The 22,074-nt window shown below is 40.1% G+C and overlaps 1 protein-coding gene across 1 annotated transcript in view; it reads left to right on the top strand.

Moving 5' to 3' along the window:
- Window positions 1-22,074, top strand: part of LOC128063941 (uncharacterized) — a 211,251-nt gene that overhangs the window by 68,670 nt on the left and 120,507 nt on the right. The window contains 2 exon segments of the mRNA XM_052656771.1: window positions 18,741-20,313; window positions 20,882-20,886. Of these exon segments, the coding sequence (XP_052512731.1) occupies window positions 18,741-20,313; window positions 20,882-20,886 (1,578 nt within the window).

The following is a 22,074-nucleotide window of genomic DNA, read 5'->3' as shown; positions in this document are numbered from 1 at the left end:
CTAACTGTGGCTTCCTGACCTGCAAGGTTTCTCAAGAGGCAGGTCAGGTGGTCTGGTATTCCCATCTCTTTCAGAATTATCCACAGTTTATTGTGATCCACACAGTCAAAGGCTTTGGTGTTGTCAATAAAGAAGAAGTAGATGTTTTTCTGGAACTCTCTTGCTTTTTCAATGGTCCAGCAGATGTTGGCAATTTGATCTCTGGTTCCTCTGCCCTTTCCAAAACCAGCTTGAACATCTGGAAGTTCACAGTTCACGTACTGTTGAAGCCTGGCTTAGAGAATTTTGAGCATTACTTTGCTAGCATGTGAGTTGAGTGCGATCATGCCATAGTTTGAACATTCTACTGCCAAATGTTTGAACATTTGGCACTGCCTTTCTTTGGGACTGGAATGAAAACTGACCTTTTCCAATCCTGGGGCCACTGCTGAGTTTTCCAGATTTGCTGGCATATTGAGTGCAGCACTTTCACAGCATCATCTTTTAGGATTTGAAATAGCTCAACTGGAATTCCATCACCTCCACTAGCTTTGTTCATAGTGATGCTTCCTAATGACCACTTGACTTTGCTTTCCAGGATGTTTGGCTCTAGGTGAGTGATCACCTAGAGCATTGTAGTTATCTGGGTCATGAAGATCTTTTTTGTATCATCGTTCCATGTATTCTTGCCACCTCTTCTTAATATCTTCTGCCTCTGTTAGGTCCATAGAATTTCTGTACTTTATTGTGCTCATCTTTGTGTGAAATGTTCCCTTGGTATCTCTAATTATCTTGAAGAGATCTCTAGTCTTTCCCATTCTGTTGTCTTCCGCTATTTCTTTGCATTGATCTCTGAGGAAGGCTTTCTTATCTCTCCTTGCTAGTCTTTGGAATTCTGCATTCAAGTGGGTATATCTTTCCTTTTCTCCTTTGCCTTTAGCTTCTCTTCTTTTCTCAACTATTTTTAAGGCCTTGTCAGACAACCATTTTGCCTTTTTGCATTTCTTTTTCTTGGGGATGGTCTTGATCACTGCCTCCTGTACACTGTCATGAACCTCCATCCATAGTTATTCAGGCACTGTATCAGATCTAATCCTTTGAATCTATTTGTCACTTCCACTGTATAATCATAAGGGATTTGATTTAAGCAAAAACAAGACCTGGAGCTGGCTGTGGCTCAGATCATCAGTTTCTTATAGCAAAATTCAGTCTAACTAAGAGGGGAAAATCACTAGGCCATTCAGCCATGACCTAAATCAAATCCCTTATGATTATACAGTGGAGGTGACAAATAGATTCAAGGGATTAGATCTGGTAGTTAGAGTGCCTGAAAACTATGGACAGAGGTTCATAATACTCTGCAGGAGGCAGTGAACAAAACCATCAAAAAAGGAAAAGAAATGCAAGAAAATTCACCCAGCTCTACTCTAATGATTTAGGCACTTTTTTTTTTTTTTTTTTTTTGCATGTTATGTTCAGAGTATTTAAATACTTTTAAAAAATCATAAAAACTTTCTCAGGCAGGGGAAGGAGAAGGTGGGACAAATTGAGAGAGTAGCATTGAAACATACACATTACCCATATGTAAAATTAGATAACCAGTGAAATTTGCTTAGGATGGCAGGGAGCTCAACCTGGTACTCTGTGACAACCCAAACAGGTGGGATGGGGAAGGGGTGGGTTGGGAAAGTTAAGAAGAAGGGGACATATATATACTTAGGGCTGATTTGTGTTGATGTATGGAAGAAACCAACACAATATTATAAAGCAATTATCCTCCAATTAAAAATAAATTTAAAAAAAATATCTCAGGAACAGCTACACAACCACCAACCCCACTCCACCCAAGGTCACAAACTGAAGCAAATGTACTCACACCAGCACTGAAGGGTCACTCTTCTCATGCCCTCCTACAACAGGCCAGGCTGCGCTTAGTGCCTGGGGCTTCCTCTCCCGTTTCCTCAGAATCTGCTCTATCTTCCCCTCCACCTGCCAGGACCTTCGGACTCTAGTACTCTTTGGCGGCACCCATCGCAGCCCCGCCCAAGCTGGGACTGAGAACAGGACGATGCCACTCTGCCCTCTGGGACTCTTAGTTCTAGGGGTCAGTCTCACAGTCAAGTCCAACTCTTTGCGACCCCATGGACTGCAGCACGCCAGGCTTCCCTGTCCATCACGAACTCCTGGAGCTGGGGCTCTTAAACACACTACAAGTCCCAGAAGTCCCCATGGCGGAAATAAGCTTCCCTCCAGAATGCCCGTGGAGGGTCCTCCTCACAGTCTGAACTACAGCCGAACGGAGTGATTCTCCCCCACCCTTCCCTGCCCCCGGGAGTCAGCGGAGGACCCACAGGTCGTGCCTGATACCCTTGCAGGATTAAGGTACCGAGGAGGGCTCGAGGAGGGCTCGAAGAGGGCTCTGGATTGCAGGCTCTCTCGGGTCTTTCGGTGTTGGACTACATTTCCCAGAAACCTGCGGGTGTTACGCCACTTCTTACCAAGTTTTCAGCGCTGCTGTATTTAAACCAGTTGAGCGGCCCTGCGGCGTGGGGAGGGCGGAGTGTGAAACTACCTAGTTCGCTGGGACCCTGCAGGACGCCGGGGAAGCTGAAGGTGAGGGAGGCGCTGTCTGAGCCGCGGTACAGAGACCGGCCGTGTCTAGAGTCTCAGGCGTTAGCGCGCCTGTGTGCGTGCGTGTGTGTGTGTGTGTAACGTGATGTGCCTATGAGATTGCATGATTTTGTGTGTGAACACTTGGCGAGAGTGGTAATTGTGTCTTCAGTACGGTTGTGTGACGTTGCGCGAATAACCAGGTAAAGAACTTGTCTTCAAGTCAGAGACCTGATCGCAGAATAAGAATTTTAGAGCCAGAAACGGAGGTAGTAAGATTTCAGTCTCGCCCCTCAGTAATCCACCGGGTGAACCTGTGGGGATTCTCCACTTCCACCCTTGTTCCCGGAAAGGAAGGGCGTCTATGCTGAAGTCACTCACCAACTTTCTGCTGAGTGTCTTTTTAAATTGAGGAATGAGGGTGCTGTTAGGGAAATTAAATGGAAGTAGTCTTGTTCAGACCTCAGAGACAAGAAAGCAGTGCTTCTGACCTGCCAGCACACTGCCCTTACTACATGCCTGTTCCACAGTGCACCGGTTGTTCCAAAGACGCCGAGGGGCACATAGATAAGATAGGGAGCGGGTCTTGGGATTTTTGAGCCCTTGGAGATCTGAGATTCGTTAACCCCGGGTTAACGAAATCCTTTGACTCGCTAGATAAATAAACAGCATTGTAAAAAAGATTGAGTTTCAGAGCTGCAACTTGCTAGCAAACTGATGATGGTGTCAGTTTTCCGCGGAAATTATAAGCAGGAACTGCAATTTTGAATTCTCACCCGTGGGTTGAACACACCGCCGGGGACCGTTTCGAAACTGTGACTCCAGATTGCTGTTAGAGGGGATTTCCCTGTGCTGTTTGGTTCTGGATGCTAGTGGACTCCAAGTAGATGATGTATATGCTGTTACAGTTTTACTGTTTCCGTTTTTTTTTTCTTTTAAGGATTGTGTATTGAAAGTAAGTTAGATAATTCTCTATTAAATATTGAAATTGTTTGAGTGGTTTCTTTTGTTAACAAATCCTTGGACCCTGAAATGGAAATTAAAACTTTGAGCAAAACAGGAGCATGGGGGTGGGGCAAGGGGAATAGAAGATGTTGTTTCTAACAAATCAGTCTTGCCTGAAAGAAAGGCTTGGTGTCTGAAGATTTTTTAATTCTTACCAACTTTTCTTACACAGGTGACCAGAGACCAAGGGAAGAGCAGCTGTTGGACAATCAAGCATTTTAGCTAAGGTAAGTTGTTTTTGTCTTTTTTGTATCTGTATTGCTTTCTGGATTTTCAGGATTTATTTTTCTATATCTTGAAAATCCACAGCAAGGATCCTTTCAGTGATCTGGTTCTTGGGCCTTGCTATTCCAAAGAGTAATCAGGGTTGGGGGAAGGGTAGAGGAATGGACCCAAAGAAGCTGTTCCAACTCCATATCTCTCCTTTTAACCTGAGGTACCCATATTGATGTGCCAAATATTTTAATACCACCTGTATGCTTAGTCCTTTTCTATGAATTTTGAAGAAATACAATAAATCCCACAGAGTGAAACTTGAAGCCTTTCTTTTAGTATTTTCTTCTCAGGTTTGTTAAGAGATGATACTATAAGTATTTAAAATGTTCAAAAGAGTGTTCAGCGAATTCTCTCTCCCAGCTGTGCCTTTTGTCATGTAGATTTCCCACTTCAAAGGCAAACAGTGTGACCAGTTTCTTGCTTACTTTCAGGGGGATCCTCTACCTACATTAGTATATGAAGGGTTACTCTCTTTTTATAGCTGAACTGTATTTCATACTTATATAATTTAAAAAACTGACCCTTATTAACTTTTAAGTGTTTGTCAGTCTTTTGCTATTGTAAACAGTGATGGGATAAATATCCTTGTGTAAATGCTCATTTGAGAAGTTTGTTGGTAGGATGAATGCCACTTTCTGGGCCTACTTATGTGTGAACTTTAAATTTTAAAAGTTCTTGCTATATTTTCCCTCAGAGAGGCTGTGTCATCACTTTACTAATTAATTTTTTCTGATTTTATGTTTTCTTCAAGGTACTTTTCTGGTTGTTAGAAAACTTAAGAAAGTAATTAATATGCTATTGTAGAGCTTTTCAAACCATGGGGTTGTTTCCTTATTTGTGTGTGTGTGGCAAAATCAATTCACTGATCCATGATCAGCATTTTATTTAACTTTTTATTTTGAAAAATTAAAACTATACAAAAATAGACAAAATATTAATGAACCTCTATGTACCATCCTTTGCTCATCTCCAGTAATGATTGACTCATAGCCAGTCTTGTTTAATTTATACCTCTGCCCACCCCAGGGGCATCCCAGGTGGTGCTCATGGTAAAGAACCTACCTGCCAGTGCAGAAGATGGCAGAGACAAGGGTTCGATTTCTGGGTCAGAAAGATCCCTGGAGGAGGGACCCACTCCAGCATTCTGGCCTGGAGAATCCCTTGGATGGGGAGCCTGGTGGGCTACAGTCCATAGGGTCACAAAGAGTTGGACCCGACTAAAGCAACTTAGCATGCACACAGGCTACCCACCCCACTGTTATTCTGAAGCAGATGCCTTCATTTTTCAAATATGTATGATTTCAGGCATAAACATTTCAGTGTATATGAGAATGATGAGTCTTTTTAAAAATTTAATCACAATACCATTAATTTCCCTTAAAGTAAACAATACTTGTTTAATAATCAGATGTCCACTTAGTACTGAAAGGTTGTTGTTGAATCATGACGCGGGGATTCTTGGCCCCCGGAGGAGAAGAATTCAATCCGGGGCCAGAGATGAGGCTTGATCGCTCAGAGCTTTTGTGTAATAAAGTTTTATTAAAGTATAAAGGAGATAGAGAAAGCTTCTGACATAGGCATCAGAAGGGGGCAGAAAGAGTACCCCCCTGCTAGTCTTCAGCTGGATGTTATATAGTCACCAGCAGTCTGTTAATGAAAGAAAGGAATGTCTCAAAACTCAGAATGGCACCAGGCCCCTCACCCATAAGATGCATTTTGGGATAATCTTGGCACCAAGTGGTTTATCTTGGGCCATAAAATGATTAACTTGAATCTTGAAGAAGGGCAGATCACCATACAAATAGTTTCATTTACATAGATTAGAGGAACAATATCTGAGTATAACATACTGGTTTGTCAAGTAGGTTCTGAGCCAAAAGGCGGAACCAAATTGAAGACAGAGTTTGGGGTAAATGTATAGTACATTAGCATAGCTTAAGACAAACATTTCCATAAGAAAAAGGCATTGGTTAACTTCTGGTGAAACCAGGTGTCACTATGGCAACACAGAATTTTAAGAGAAACCTTTTAAATTTGTATAGAGAAGGAAAAAATATCGCTAGTTTGTTTCCTCCTGCTGCTTAAGAGAGAGAAAAATGTCTGACACTTGCAGGCTATTTCCTCCAGTTGGAGACCCCTGGCCTTCCTGCCTGTTACCCTCTCAGTACTTAGACTTCCTCTCAGGGCAAACATGAAAGTGCTGCACTCAATATGCCAGCAAATTTGGAAAACTGAGCAGTGGCCACAGGACTGGAAAAGGTCAGTTTTCATTCCGATCCCAAAGAAAGGAAATGCCGAAGAATGCTCAAACTTCCACACTATTGCACTCATCTCACATGCTAATAAAGTAACGCTCAAAATTCTCCCAGCCAGGCTTCAACAATACATGAACCGTGAACTTCCAGATATTCAAGCTGGTTTTAGGAAAGGCAGAGGAACCAGAGACCAAATTGCCAACATCCACTGGACCATTGAAAAAGCAAGAGAGTTCCAGAAAAACATCTATTTCTGCTTTATTAACTATGCCAAAGCCTTTGCCTGTGCAGCTCACAATAAACTGTGGAGAATTCTGAAAAAGATGGGAATACCAGACCCTCTGACCTGTCCCATGAGAAATCTGTATGCGGGTCAGGAAGCAACAGTTAGAAATGGACATGGAACAACAGACTGGTTCCAAATAGGAAAAGGAGTACACCAAGGCTGTATGTTGTCACCCTGCTTATTTAACATGCAGAGTGCATCATGCAAAATGTCGGGCTGGATGAAGCACAGGTTGGAATCAAGATTGCCAGGAGAAATAGCAACAACCTCAGATATGCAGATGACACCAGCCTTATGGCAGAAAGTGAAGAGGAACTAAAAAGCTTCTTGATGAAAGTGAAAGAGGAGAGTGAAAAAGTTGGTTTAAAGCTCAACATTCAGAAAACGAAGATCATGGCATCCGGTCCCATCACTTCATGGCAAATAGATGGGGAAACAGTGGAAACAGTGTCAGACTTTATTTTTGGGGGCTCCAAAATAACTGCAGGTGGTGACTGCAGCCATGAAATTAAAAGACGCTTACTTCTTGGGAGGAAAGTTATGACCAACCTAGATAGTGTATAAAAAAGTAGAGACATTACTTTGCCAACAAAGGTCTGTCTAGTCAAGGCTGTGGTTTTTCCAGTAGTCATGTATGGATGTGAGAGTTGGACTATATAGAAAGCTGAGTGCCAAAGAATGGATGCTTTTGAACTGTGGTGTTGGAGAAGACTCTTGAGATTCTCTTAGACTGCAAGGAGATCCAACCAGTCCATCCTAAAGAAAATCAGTCTCAAATATTCATTGGAGGGACTGATGTTGAAGTTGAAACTCCAATACTTTGGCCACCTTATGTGAAGAGCTGACTCATTTGCAAAGACCCTGATGCTGGGAAAGATTAAGGGCAGGAGAAGGGGACGACAGAGGATGAGATGGTTGGATGGCATCACCAACTAAATGGACATGGGTTTGGGTGGACTCTGGGAGTTGGTGATGGACAAGGAGGCCTGGCATGCTGCAGTCCGTGGGGTCGCAGAGTCGGACATGACTGAGCAACTGAACTGAACTGAACGGTGCAAATAACTTTAAAATTTTTTGAGGTTTCTTTGAATCTGGATTCAGATAAGACCCATGTTTTGTGGTTCATTTATAACTGTCCTAGTAAAGTCTTTTTTGGAAACCATGATTTCTTATTCTCCTTTGTCTCTCTCTACTTGCAATGTATTTGTAAGAAACTGGGTGATTTGTTCCATATAGTTTCCCACTGTATCATTAACATGTTTTTCTGTATTTCCTATAGATTAAGAGGCTTAACCTAGGAGCACTAATTTGAATTTGCTGGAACGGATCAGAAAGAGAGCTCAGATTTATTTCCAAACCTTTATAATCCAAATATTGGGCAAGGTTTCCTGGGGAGGGAAAGTTAGGCTCAAATGGATCACATACTAGGTGGACGGATGCTTCTCCCATGGGACAGTTAACACGTCTGAAGAGAGTATGTGCCCTCTATCTGACTTCCAGCCCTGATGAAATGACAGCAGTATTGAAAAATCCATAAAGATAGAGGGAGACTTTATTATTAAAAGAGTTCATATGTGATGTCTTCATGTGTGTGGAGGGTGAGACATATTCCCTTCTAAATATAGAAAATTGCCAGAGTTCAGCTCCAGCAGCCAGGGAATCCGCCTGAAGGGGTGAGTGGGGTCGGCAGATGATGATGTAGCCTCTGACTTATAGTATGGAACTACATGTTTATTTCAAGCTTCAGGTTTTCTTTTATACTTTGACAAAAGCATTAGGTCAGAGGTTTGACATTTTTAGTTTTCCCCACCCAGATTTATTGTCTCCAGAAATCGTTGTTGTCCTACAGAGTTCCTGCTTCAGTGATTCAGAATCGGCTTTACTATCTATTATCTACTTTCTCTTATGTGTCCTATACTTAACTTGTGATTACATTGTAACTCATGTCACATTCCTCAGTTTATTTCTTATCTTTCTAAATCCTGTTTGCCCCTAGCATCTTAAGATCACTATCTCCTAAAAAGGCTTCTAGCTATTCTTAATTATTCCTAAACCCTAAACTGGCAAACTTCTTTTGCCATAAACATTCCCCTCACAAACAGGTCTTAGATAATAATCCTTCCCCTGGCCTCAAGCTGTGGCCTATGTGCTCATCCTGGAACATTCTTTGTAAAGATCCTTGAACAAATGTCAATGGTTATTTTATAGATTATTTTCTGGGCACAACTGTAGAAGGCTTTGTGCTTTCTCATGCTTCTCTCAAGCACCTTAACATTCTTTCCAGCCAACTCAACTGAAGAAAGGAAAGAACAAGTCAGAATCACAAGGCCTAACTCCTTCATCCCGGGGCCATGCCTGCGAGATGAGGAGAGGGGGTTGGGGCCATGCCTCCATTTTGTCAGTAATGCCTAACGTGGCTCCAGACAGAAAATAGTGATAAGGAAGTTCCCTAAAGTTTCTTTGAGATGTGAGTCACCCAATGGGCCTTAAATTAGGAGAGATTAAGGCTTGGGGTAAGAGAGAGACACATGTAGGGGGTCCGTTTATACACTGCCATTTAAAAGGGAGCTGTTGAAAGAGACCATTATGTCTCTTAAGTAAACCCGCTACCTGGGACCTATTGGGAAATGAAAGTTCTATTGAATGCCTTTCCCAGGGGCCCAGCATTGTGTATTATGAGAAGTTAAAGGTGTGCCTTGGTCACTGTCAGTAATGTCGAACTGAGAAGGGAATCAGGATTGTCCTGGAAGGGCCTTATATATGCAGAGATGTGTGACTTTGATTTATGTTTCAGTATCTGTAAGATAAGAGATTCCCAGATTTCTTTACACTTAAAGGGGAAACTCTTAAGCAGTGGCCCAAGAGTTTGTAAAAATATGCAGATAGAACCACTTGTTGGTCAGGACATTTGTGCAAAGATGACTTCCTAAAGTTTGACCACTTGTTCTGCCCCTTGGGTCCTGTCCTTTATGGGGAACATGCTAGTTAAGGGATGGAAAGCAGCAACATTCCACTGACTTCCATCACTCATGATGGTGGTGGTGCTGTCCAGAAAGTCTGTGAACTGCCATTGTTGTCTACTCAGTTAATCCCAGGCGGATTCCTAGTCAAGGACTCTGGGGGAGGGGTGACTACCTCTAGCACCATCACATCCAGCAAGGGACTAGGGATAGGGAAGACCAGTCCCTCCTGTAAATGAAATATTCTAGAGGCCTAGAATTTGGCTACACCTACAGGATGTATCAAGGAGGCCTCAGTACTTGCGCTTAGCTTGTGAGAGTGCTGATTCCATGATCCAAGGCATAATAGGCATCTTGGTTCAGAGATTCCCAGGCTTAGGGTCTTTGAAAGCCTTTATTTCCAAGAGACCTTAGCATCTAGCCAGCAGCTGTCACTCTAATGATGTACAGCATAGGGCCAAAGGGGGCAGTTTCTTGCATCATTAGCCTGTTGGTGGACGCCATAGTTGGTCCAGAGGCATGAGAGATTGCTGTGGCCTCTACAAAGAGGTAGTCTCTGAGGCCACTAACAGGAAGTGACTGCTGATTTTAATTTGAAGAGATTGTGGAGCCTTTTGTTGGATGAGTTCCTTTTCACAGTGGGATGGTTTGTAAGTAACAGCATCAGTGAGATTAAAATTTGTCAGTAAGGAGATATGTTGCTTCCAGACCTGAATAAGACTTGACTTTATGGTCCCTGAGAGATTTCACAGCAGTTTATGGACAGTGTCTGGGATAGAGCTGTCCAGTTTTACCAATACTTTCCAAGAATTTTACCACAGTGTAAGGGCTTTACATTACGCATGAGGCAATGGCCTATGACTCTTTTTGTAAGCTCTTTTGTGAGTATTTTTACGTCCTTAATGAGCATGTTAAATGAATCTCCATTTATGGAGGAGGAGGTCATCCATATAATGTCATACCTGTGCTTGTGGAAGAAGGTAGATGTAGTGAAAATTACAATGGCAAGGCTACTGAGGTATCCATGGGTAGCCCAGCAAAGCTATATTGTGTTAGACCTTGATAAGAGAAGTATATAAGGAGGGTGTTTAACCAACTTCCTGTGAAGAGGAATTGAGAGTTTTTAGCCATAACATCAGTGTTGAGTCAAGATAGCACTTGTGAAATATTTATCACAGGCTCATGGTACCTCATGCCACACACAAAAATGCACCATCAATCTAAATGTAAGAGTATAAGCAGCCAAAGGGGGAAAAAAAATACATAAATTGGACTTTCTCAAAATTAAAAACTTACCAGCTTCAAAAGAAAGAAAGTGAAAATATAGCCCACAATGCATGTACACTAGGTCACTACAGTTGTATCCAACTCTTTGCAACCCTGCCAGGCTGCTCTGTTCGTGGGATTTTCCATGCAAGAATACTAGAGTGGGTTGCTATTCCCTTCTCCAGGAGATCTTCCTGACCCAGGGATCCAACCCACGTCTCTTATGTCTCTTGCATTGGCAGGCAGGTTCTTTAATATTAGTGTCACCTGGGAAGCTCCAGGTGTATAGCCTACAAAGCAGGATCCAAAATTTGAAAATTACATGTTCAAGAAGGAATTAGATTTTTTAGAGTGTGTGAGGAATTATTACAACTCAACAATAAAAAGACAAATATCCAGTTTTTCTTCCTTTGGCCGAGTCATGCGGCATGCCTGATCTTGGCTCCCCTACCAGGGACTGAATCTGTTCCTCCTATGGTGGAAGCACAAAGTCTTAACCACTGTATCACTAGGGAAGTCCCCAGGCAGTTTTCTGTTAAAGAATGTTCCCCACTTCCACGCCCGAGGGCCCAGGTTTCAGTCCCTGGTTGGGGACCTAAGATCCTACAAGCTGCATGACCAAAATAAATAAATACAATTAAAAATAAAGGTCAAGATGGAGGGAATATATGTACACTATGGTTGACTCACATTGTTATACGGCAGAAACCAACACAGCACTGTAAAGCAATTATCCTCCAATTAAAAAAAACAAACAAACAGAAAAGGATGCTTTGGGTTTGTTCCTTGGTTAGTGGATGAGTCTAGTGTGACTTCATGTGGCCTGAATGAAACTTTGAACTCAAAATACTTCTTTCACCTGGAACATGAGAACAAGTCAGGGAGGCACGCTCTACTATGTAGTGTGTTGGAACTGGGGAAAAAACACAGATCTTAGTTGTATGAAGTCTTTGTTCCAGGATTTGGCCTACATGGATATAGTGTACTTCTAGGCCTGAGGGCCCCATCAATATCCTTGAAGCAGGCATGACTTGGGTACATTTTGGATCAGGGTCCCCTAGTCTGAAAAGGTGAACCACTCAGGTCAGAGAACCCTAAAAACATCGTAGGAATTGGGTACTGCTTTAGCAAAAATTAATTCTGTATCTGTGTTTTTTGATATTGAGGAAGGCATTTGATTTTTTAGATTTCTGCAAATCTCAGTATGTGTATTGGGGCATGGAAGGGACCAGGTGCCATGAAAAGGGATTTAGAAGCAAGCCTGTTCTCATGGTTCCTTTTACTTCCTGACTCTCTCTTCTCAGGACTCTGCACTTTTTCACAAGAAGAAGCCAGAGGAGGACTAATAATTTGCCATTCTAAGCCATGCCCCATGTGAGTTGATGTTTTTTCTTCCCTTCATCAAATAGTCTTGTTTTCTAGGATATGAATGCTCAATATTCTTACCTCCAGATTTTCTGCCTTACTAAGCCCCAGCTCTCTCTTCTCTAGCCATATTTGGGATCCATTCTGCAAATCAGGAAACGTATTAAGAAAAGAGTAGAACCTCTCCTGTCATTGTGGTTTGATGAGATGGGACTGCATATGCAAAATTCAGTCTTTGTCATTGACTTTATTTTCTGGATGATTAGGATAGGAATTGCTGTTTATCTCAGAATGTGGTGAGATCTTTGGTCTGTGAGGCTTTTAAGATTGAAATGTGATCAAATGCAGGACTGAGAACAAAGAGAGTATCATGTCAGTGAATATCTCAGAGGTGAATACCAGTGACAACGTCCATTTTGAATCTGAATAACATGTGTAAGTCAAGGACCATGTCTGTGTGAGTTTAGGTCATCTTTCATTGGCTTTCTGTTGCTCAGAATAAGCGATGTGTACAGTGAGCAATGATGACTGGTAACAGAGCCAGAGAATTAGGTATTTGAGAATTTTAGAAACAGAACTGACATTAGAGAAGGAATACAAACTAAATACCAAAAAATAAGAAAATGATTGCAGGGAATTCCCTGGTGGTCCAGTGGTTAGAACTCTGCACCTTCACTGCCGAGGGCTGGGGTTCAGTCTCTGGTAGGGCACTAAGATCCCATTAGCTTTACATTGCATGGGATGGGAGGAGGGAAAGAAAGGAATAGAAAATGATTACAGGGCTTCTGTGGCCCAGTGGTTGGGAAGCCACCTTGCAATACAGGGAACACTGGTTCAAGCCCTGGTCTGGGAAGATCCCACATACCACGGGGCAATTAAGCCCATGCACCACAACTTCTGAGCCTGAGCTCTGAAACCCGCGAGCCGCAGCTACTGAGCCTGTGTTTGGGAACTACTGAAGCCCACCTGACTAGAGCCTGTACTCTGCAACAGGAGAAGCCACCACAATGAGAAGTCCACATACCACAAGGGAGAGTAGCTCCCATTCTCCACAACTAGAGAAAGCCCGAGTGCAGCAACAAAAGTCCAGTGTAGCCAAAAATAAATAAAATGTTTTTTTAAAAAGGAAAGAAAATGATTACAATCATAATATGATATATTATATCATATACTTTGTAAAAATGATGACTATGAAAGGATTTGCCAGGACAAGGGAGAAAATTATTGCTAAGTATTCTGAGACTTAAGTTGGAAATAAACCCTTAAATTATATAAAAATCTTATTTTCTAAGATAAATATTTTAAAAGATATTTGGATGGGCCATCAGGTTTGTTTTTCTTTTTTCTCCCTTCCTTCTTTCTTCCATCCTCTCCTTCTTCCCTCCCTTCCATCCTTTCTCTTACTTATTTTCAGTTCTTTAAAGGGAAGAGGGGAGGAAAGAACTTGCAACTTATTTGGGAATTTGCATGTGTTATATGCTTACACAGGCTTTTCAGGTAGTGCTTGTGGTAAAGAACCCGCCTCACAAATGCAGGAGATGTAAGAGATGTGGGTTTGAGCCCTGGGTTGGGAAAACCCCCGGAGGAGAGCATGGCAACCCACTCCAGTATTCTTGCCTGGAGAATCCCATGGACAGAGGAGCCCAGTGGGCTATAGTACATAGGGTTGTAGTGAATCAGATATGACTGAAGTGACTGACATTCATGCATGGGCTTGCACAGAGTATTTCGTTTAATCAGAGAACTCTACTCACCTGGCTTTTGTTCATTCCTGTAACTGTTCATGAGAAGCTATAACAGAGTAATAGGAATGTTTAGAAACTAAGTAGGTGCTCTACATTTATCACATAATTTCCTTTCCATTACTTAACCTTATTGCAAACTTTTTTCTCTTTGGGCCACTTTATGTAACATTCTTCTTCTCTCATTACTTCTAGAAAATATTTTGTTTTTGTTTTACCATTAACACTGGGTTTGTCATCTCAGAGGTTAGTATTGTTCAAGGATGTGGCCATAGACTTCTCACAGGAGGAATGGGCATACCTGGACTTGGAACAGAAGGATCTGTACAGAGATGTGATGCTGGAGAACTACAGTAATCTGGTCTCAGTGGGTAAGCTTGTCTGCTCCTAATAATTCAACCTGTCTTTGTGAAATTTAGAAAAGTTTCCAAGTGTCTAGCTGAATTTCAGACCTCTAGTCCCAAATAAATTTTTTGTGCTTTATAGACTTAGAAATGGACAGCTCCATTGGGCATCTGTATCTTCTGTATTCTTCATAGATCCTTCATCTTAATCTTTCCACAATTGACCTTGTTACTTGCTGAACAACGTGCTCCATTTTAAACAGAGTGTAACCATATCCATTTCCACTTATAAACAGGAGTTTCCATTTCTAAGCTAGATGTGCTCTCCTTATTGGAGCAAGGGAAAGAACCTTGGAAAGTTGTACAGGAGGTGACAAGAGATCTGAGCCCAGGTAAGTAGTTGATGATCAGGCAAAGGGAGGCCATTGTTAAAATTGCTGAATTTTAACTTTTTTTGGCCAGTTGCTTAATTGGCCACATCTTTGAGTTATTAGCTTGGAAGTTCTCAGAGACCCAACTAATGCCTTTTCCTCCTAGACCTGTGAAGTAAAAATCCTGAGCCCTGGAGGACAAAACTGTTTACCTAAGGAATACCCTAAGATAATTTTAGGCTTACAGAAAAACTGAATAAAGCCCAGAGAGTTCCTACATGCCCCCTTTCCAGTTTTGTTCCATTTACCACTTTCCTGATTTTCTTTCATTTCTCCTGTATTTTCAAACAGGAGATTGCCTTCCTTTTCCAATGGTATTCATTTTACTATTTTATATTTCTGATCCAGTGACACCTGTATGAGAGTCTATCCAGCAAACATTTTAAAATACCCTCTGTATTCTAAGTATTGAGAATATAGCAGTAAACAAGAAAAATTCTCTATCCCCATTGATATAGCAGAAGAAATATAGTAGCAAATAAAAACATACAAACAATGATGATTTTAATGAAGCAAAACAAAAGGCAGAGAAAATCACAAAGAATGGGGTGGGTGTTCTTTTAGAGAGAGTGGTTAAGGATGACTCTCTGAGATGCTCACACTTGAGGGGAGACATGAGTAAAGTACATTCAGAAAACGAAGACCATGGCATCTGGTCCCATCACTTCATGGGAAATAGATGGGGAAACAGTGGAAACAGTGTCAGACTTTATTTTGCGGGGGCTCCAAAATCACTACAGATGGTGACTGCAGCCATGTAATTAAAAGACACTTACTCCTTGGAAGAAAAGTTATGACCAACCTAGATAGCATATTGAAAAGCAGAGACATTACTTTGCCAACAAAGGTCTGTCTAGTCAAGGCTATGGTTTTTCCTGTGGTCATGTATGGATGTGAGAGTTGGACTGTGAAGAAAGCTGAGCTCCGAAGAATTGATGCTTTTGAACTGTGGTGTTGGAGAAGACTCTTGAGAGTCCCTTGGACTGCAGGGAGATCTAACCAGTCCATTCTGAAGGAGATCAGCCCTGGGGTTTCTTTGGAAGGAATGATGCTAAAGCTGAAACTCCAGTACTTTGGCCACCTCATGGAAAGAGTTGACTTATTGGAAAAGACTCTGATGCTGGGAAGGATTGGGGGCAGGAGGAGAAGGGGACGACCTAGGATGAGATGGCTGGATGGCATCACTGACTCGATGGACTTGAGTCTCAGTGAACTCTGGGAGTTGTTGATGGACAGGGAGGCCTGACGTGCTGCGATTCATGGGGTTGCAAAGAGTTGGACATGACTGAGTGACTGAACTGAACTGAACTGATGAGTAAAGTAAGCCATGCAAATTCTAGTAAGCCATGCAAATAAAAATAACAGTTTTTTATTTTGTTCAGTTTTCTGGGTTTTGTTTGTTTTCTGGCCATACCTTGAGACTTGTGGGATCTTGGTTCCCCAGGGTCTGAACACAGGCCCCTGGCAGTGAAAGTGCAGAGTCCTAAGGACTGCCATGAAATTCCCAAGAAGACTTGTTTAAGGCAGAGAGACTAGTAATAGTAGAGGAAGTCAGAGGTAGGAATGAGTTTGATGCTTTTGAGGATCTTGTGGCTAAGGTGAGTTAGGAAGAACAGAAATAAAGTAATGTATCAATATAGATTCTTCAGTTTTAACTAATGTACTGAACCAATACAAAATATTAAGTTGTAACTAATAAGGGAACCTGGAGGGACAAAGAAAGGGGGTATGTGGGAACTCTCCGGACTTTGTTCAGTTTTTCTGTAAGCCTAAAACTAAGAAATAAAGTCTTTATTTAAAAACAAATGATAAACTATAACATGAGTTCATACCAATTCAATTCTAATCTAAATTACAGGCTTTTTATTTAACCCTTTTTAAAAACTTAACAGCTGCATCTATTTTCTTTCATGCCAAGAGTCCCAGTTATCATGGACACTAAGAATAGTGGGATTAGAATATCATATGATTACCTACTCTATTCCACATTATTACAGGAAGCCTCTAAAATAAGATCTACACTACCAGTAATAATATGATTACTCAAAACAATTTGAGATAATTGTTTTGCCTGTTTTCAATTCCCTTCATAGGGTATATCTCACAAATTGCTATGTTTTAAAGTTATGTGAAGTAGTTTCCTTCTATGGTTATGCTACCAATTGTAAATATGGGTTTTATTTTTTGTTGCTGTTTCGAATTTTTAAGCTATGCTTTCTTGTAATTTAATTTTGTTTTACAATTATGCAATATAATTATGTACTACCAAAGTCAAATGTCCAAAACAGATTATATTCAAAGAAATCTGACTTCTATCCCTGGCTTCTTCACATTTCCCACCCTGTAACTATGGGGTTTACTCCTCCCCCCTTTTTAAAAATAAGCAAATGTGTATTTTACATTTATACTTCTTCCACTTTCTCTCCTTCCTAAGATAAAAAGACCATAGCTAAAAAATAAAACAAAGCATAACTGTACATACTTTTGTTGACATTTCTTTTACAATTAACAGTGTATTTCAATTGGCACTCCATATTAATATGAAGAGATATTCCTTTTTAAAGGCTTCATAGTATTCCATGATGTGGCTATGCCATGAATTATTTCCAACCAGCCACCTAGTGATGGACATTTGGGCTATTTTACTCTTTTTCTGTAACACATTATGCTTCAATAAAGACTTTATGCATTAGAGTTCTTTTGTTAGTGCAATTAAGAATTTTTTTTTTTAATTATTTTTTTGTTTTTTGACCTTGCTCTGCAGCATGCAGGATCTTGGTCACCTCACAAGCATTTGAACCTGTGCCCCCTGAAGTGAAAGTGCAGTCATAATCACTGGACTGCCAAGGATGTCCTGCTAGTACAATTTTGAGATAGATTTAACATAAGTATAGATATCTTTAGTTTTCTGTTTTTTTCCCAGCTTGTCATTTTACTTTCTTAATGTATTTTTGATATGCTAGCCTTTTTTTTTTAACTCTAATGTGATTCTTTTGTTTTTTTTTTAATCAAGTTATGGTTTGGAAAAATTTCCCCATTCCTTGGTTATAGAAAAGTCTCCTAAGTTTTATTCTAGTTATTTGTATGTTTTCATTTTTGTAAGGACATCTGTTCCATTTGGAATATATCCTACATAATGTCTAAGGTACTGATGCAATTTCAACTTTTTTTTTCTTATTTTTTAATGTTTATCCTTATGCTGTGTGGTGGGCTTTTTTTGTTGTTTTTATTTTAAGGGAAAAGGAAAGTTTAATTCTTTGCAGCAAGTAAGAACCCTGGGCTTCCCAGGTAGCACAGTGGTCAGGAATCTGCCTGCCAGTGCAAGAGACACAGGGTTCAATGCCTGGGCTGGGAAGATTCTTTGGAGTAGGAAATGGCAGCCCACTCCAGTGTTCTTGCCTGGAAAATTCCATGGACAGAGGAGCTTGGTGGGCTACAGTCTGTGGGGCTGTAAATAGTCAGAAATGATTGAGCATGCACAAGGAGAACCCTGGGGATCTTTCTCAGATCAGTGTCGCCTGTGTTTATCCTTATGTTTATTGCTTTCATTTATTAAGAAAGAGTCCATCTCTTCCCAACTGATTTTGGCTGCTACCTTTATTGTGGGCTAAATTTACACTTATAATTGTGTCTATTTCTGGGTTTTTCTTTTCTGTTCCATTGGTTCCATTGACATTTTATGATACTGAGTTTGAGTTGGCTGTTTATAACCATAGAAATTTCATTTTTCCAAGAATCTGAAATTAACATTTGTTTACTTGTTATCTTATAGACTGGGAATCCAGGTGTGAAACCAAGAAGATGCCATCAACAAGAGAAATTTATGAACTAGAAGCATCTCAGTGGGAAATAATAGAACAACTTACAAGCCATAAGTATGAGTACAAAAGTTTTCAAAATGATAGGGGATGCGGAGACCATTTTGAAAGCCAACTAGGAAATAAAGAGGTTTCTAGACAACTAGTAATCTATGAAGAAATGCCTAATTTTAGTCAGACTATATCCCTTACTTTACAACAGAGAATTCATTCATCTGAAAAATTTGATGAATGTAAAGCATGCAGAAAGTATTTTATCCTTGGCTTTCAACAAACTGAGCATCAGAAAAATCATTCTGATGAAAAATTCTATGAATGTAAAGAATGTGGAATGGCCTTTATTAAGGACTCACAGCTTACTTACCATCAGAGAGTTCATGTTCCTAGGAAACTCTGTGATAAGGAATGTGGAAAAGCCTTCATTTGTGCTTTGCAACTTATTTATCATCAAAGAATTCATACTGGAGAGAAACTTTATGAATGTAAAGAGTGTGGAAAAGCCTTTATTTGTGCCTCACAACTTATTTATCATCAAAGAATTCATACTAGTGAAAGACCCTATGAATGTAATGAATGTGGGAAGGCCTTCTTTTGTGGCTCGCAACTTACCTACCATCAAAGAGTTCATGCTGGTGAGAAACCCTATCAGTGTAAGAAATGTGGAAAAGCCGTTAATCGTGGCTCCCTCCTTACTCAACATCAAAAGATTCACATTAGTGAAAAACCCTTTGAATGTAAAAAATGTGGAAAGACTTTTATTTGTGACTCAGAACTTACTCAGCATGAGAGAATTCACACTGGTAAGAAACCCTATGAGTGTAAGGAATGTGGAAAGTCCTTTATTCATGGTTCACAGCTTACTCACCATCAGAGAAATCATACTGGTGAAAAGCCATATGTGTGTAAAGAATGTAGAATGGCCTTTACACAGAGTTCATATCTTTTGCAACATCAGAGACGTCACACTGGTGAGAAACCCTACATATGTAATGAATGTGGAAAGTCCTTTATTCGTGGCTTTCACCTTACCAGACATCAGAGAATTCATACTGGTGAGAAACCCTATGTATGTAATGAATGTGGGAAAGCCTTTCGTTATAGTTCACAGCTTTCTCCACATTATAGATTTCATACTGGTGAAAAGCCTTATAAATGTAAAGATTGTGAGATATCCTTTATCCTTGGCTCACAACTTACTGAACATCAGAGGATCCATACAGGTAAGAAGCCACATGAATGTAAGCAGTGTGGAAAAGCCTTTAACTATGGCTCACAGCTTATTCGACATCAGAGGACTCATACCGGTGAGAAACCATATGAATGTGAAGAATGTGGGAAATTATATGTTTCTGGTTCACACCTTACTGAACATCAAAGAATTCACACTGGTGAAAAACCCTTTGAATGTAAGGAATGTGGGAAAGCCTTTATTCGTGGTTCATATCTTACTCAGCATCAGAGAATTCATACTGGTGAAAAGCCGTATGTATGTAAAGAATGTAGAATGGCCTTTACACAGAGTTCACAACTTTTTCAACATCAGAGACTTCATACTGGTGAGAAACCCTACATATGTAATGAATGTGGAAAGTCCTTTATTCGTCGCTTTCAACTTACTGAACATCAGAGAATTCATACTGGTGAGAGACCGTATGAATGTGAAGAATGTGGGAAATCATTTATTTGTGGTTCACACCTTGCTGAACATCAAAGAACTCACACTGGTGAAAAACCCTTTGAATGTAAGGAATGTGGGAAAGCCTTTTTTCGTAGCTCATATCTTACTCGGCATCGGAGAATTCATACTGGTGAAAAACCCTTTGAATGTAAGGAATGTGGGAAAGCCTTTATTTGTAGCTCATATCTTACTCGGCATCAGAGAATTCATACTGGTGAAAAACCCTGTGAATGTAAAGAATGTGGAAAGGCCTTTGCTTATGGCTCACAACTGTCTCGACATCAGAAAATTCATACAGGTGAGAATCCCTAGGAATGTAAGCTGTGTGGGAAGATCTTTATTTTGTGCCTCACAACTTAAGCTACATCAGATATTTCATACTGGGAACCATATGAATGTAAGGAATGTGGTAAGACTTTTATTTATAGCTCACAGCTAACTTACTATCAGAGAGTTCATACTGGTGAGAAACATACAAATGTAACTAATGTGGGAAGGCCTTTAATTGTCAATCACAACTTAACATCAGAGAATTCATACTGGTGGAAGCCTTATAAATGTAATGCATATGGTAAGGACTTTAGGTGTCATTCACACCTTACTCAACATCAGAAACCTCATAATGGAGAAAGACTGTGTGAAAAATTAGTAAATCCTTTCCATGTTTATCCATAACATTTGACTTTGAAATATCAGAAAATTCAAATTATGAATATGAGTATCCTTTTTTATATAAACTCATGAGTAACTTACCTTCAGAGAATTTATAGTTTAAAAAGACTAGATTAATATAAGTGCAGAATTACTTTCCATCATATTTCAATCTTTGCTAAACAGTGATTCATATGAGAGCTCAACCCTAAAAGGTAAGGTTCTCTCGTTCAGCATCATTCTTTTGTTCAGCATCATTTCAGGTCCACCATTTACTGTCTGGGTGTTTCTTTGGGAAAGTTACTTAACCCCTGTTTGTTTTAGTTTCTTCCTTACTAATACATTGATATCACAAATTTCATCATTGTTGTCTGCAGTTTAAAGGAGTAAATACATATAAAGCCTTATAGAAATGTGTACTACATAGTTAATGCTTAGTAAATGTTACCTTTTATTGTAAAGATTACTTTTATTTTGTGTTTTAATCATATTACAGAATTCAAAAGAGAAGGAGACTTTACAAATACAGTGAGAGTGAAGTATTAGTTATTCAGTCGTGTCTGACTCTTTGCAACCCCATGGACAATAGCTTTCCAGGCTCCTCAGTCCATGGAATTCTCCAGGCATGAATACTGGAGTGGGTTGCCATTCCCTTCTCTGGGGGATCTTCCCAACCCAGGGATCAAACCCAAATCTCCTACACTGCAGGCAGATTCTTTACCATCAGGGCCACCAGAGACAAATACAGTACACAAGGTAAATCTTTCATCACTTTTACTAAGTGTCAGATAAATCATTTTAGAACAAAACATTCTAGTATAATTAATGTGCAATTATACTTTGTTCTGAATCAAAATTCTTACTAAAAGGGAACCCTAAGGGGAGAAAAATATTTTGCTCTTAGAAATAAAGCTGCTTTTGAACATTTTTTACAAGTTTTTGCATGAACATAAATTTCCATTTCTCTGGTATAAACATTTAAGAGAGTAGGTTTAAATGAATGCTTCTCTTACAAGAAATGGACAAATCATTTTCCAAAGTGGCTTTTCCATTTTATATTTCCATCAGGAACATGAGTGACCCAGTTTTTCTCAGTAGCTCTCCCAGCATTTGACTTTTTCACTTTTTATCTTAGTCATTCTGCTGGTGTATAGTGATAATCTCTTTGTGGTTGTAATTTCCATTTCCCTAGTGGCTCATGATGATGTGCTTTTTTGCCATCTCTACCCAATGTGGTGATATGACTTTGTCTTTTACGCCTTCATTTTTTAGTTGAATATTTTTTTTAAAAAACTGTTGGGATTGTGAGCGTGCATTCTTTATTCTAGATGATACTAGTCCTTTGTTAGATATGTAGTTTGCAAAAAAATTTCCCAGTACATACCTTATCTTTTCATCCTTTTAGCAA

This window comes from Budorcas taxicolor, chromosome 18 (genome assembly GCF_023091745.1).
Source record: "Budorcas taxicolor isolate Tak-1 chromosome 18, Takin1.1, whole genome shotgun sequence".
Taxonomy (NCBI): Eukaryota; Metazoa; Chordata; class Mammalia; order Artiodactyla; family Bovidae; genus Budorcas; species Budorcas taxicolor.
The sequence above is the reverse complement of the archived record's forward strand: the minus strand, read 5'-3'. Positions and strand labels throughout refer to the sequence as shown.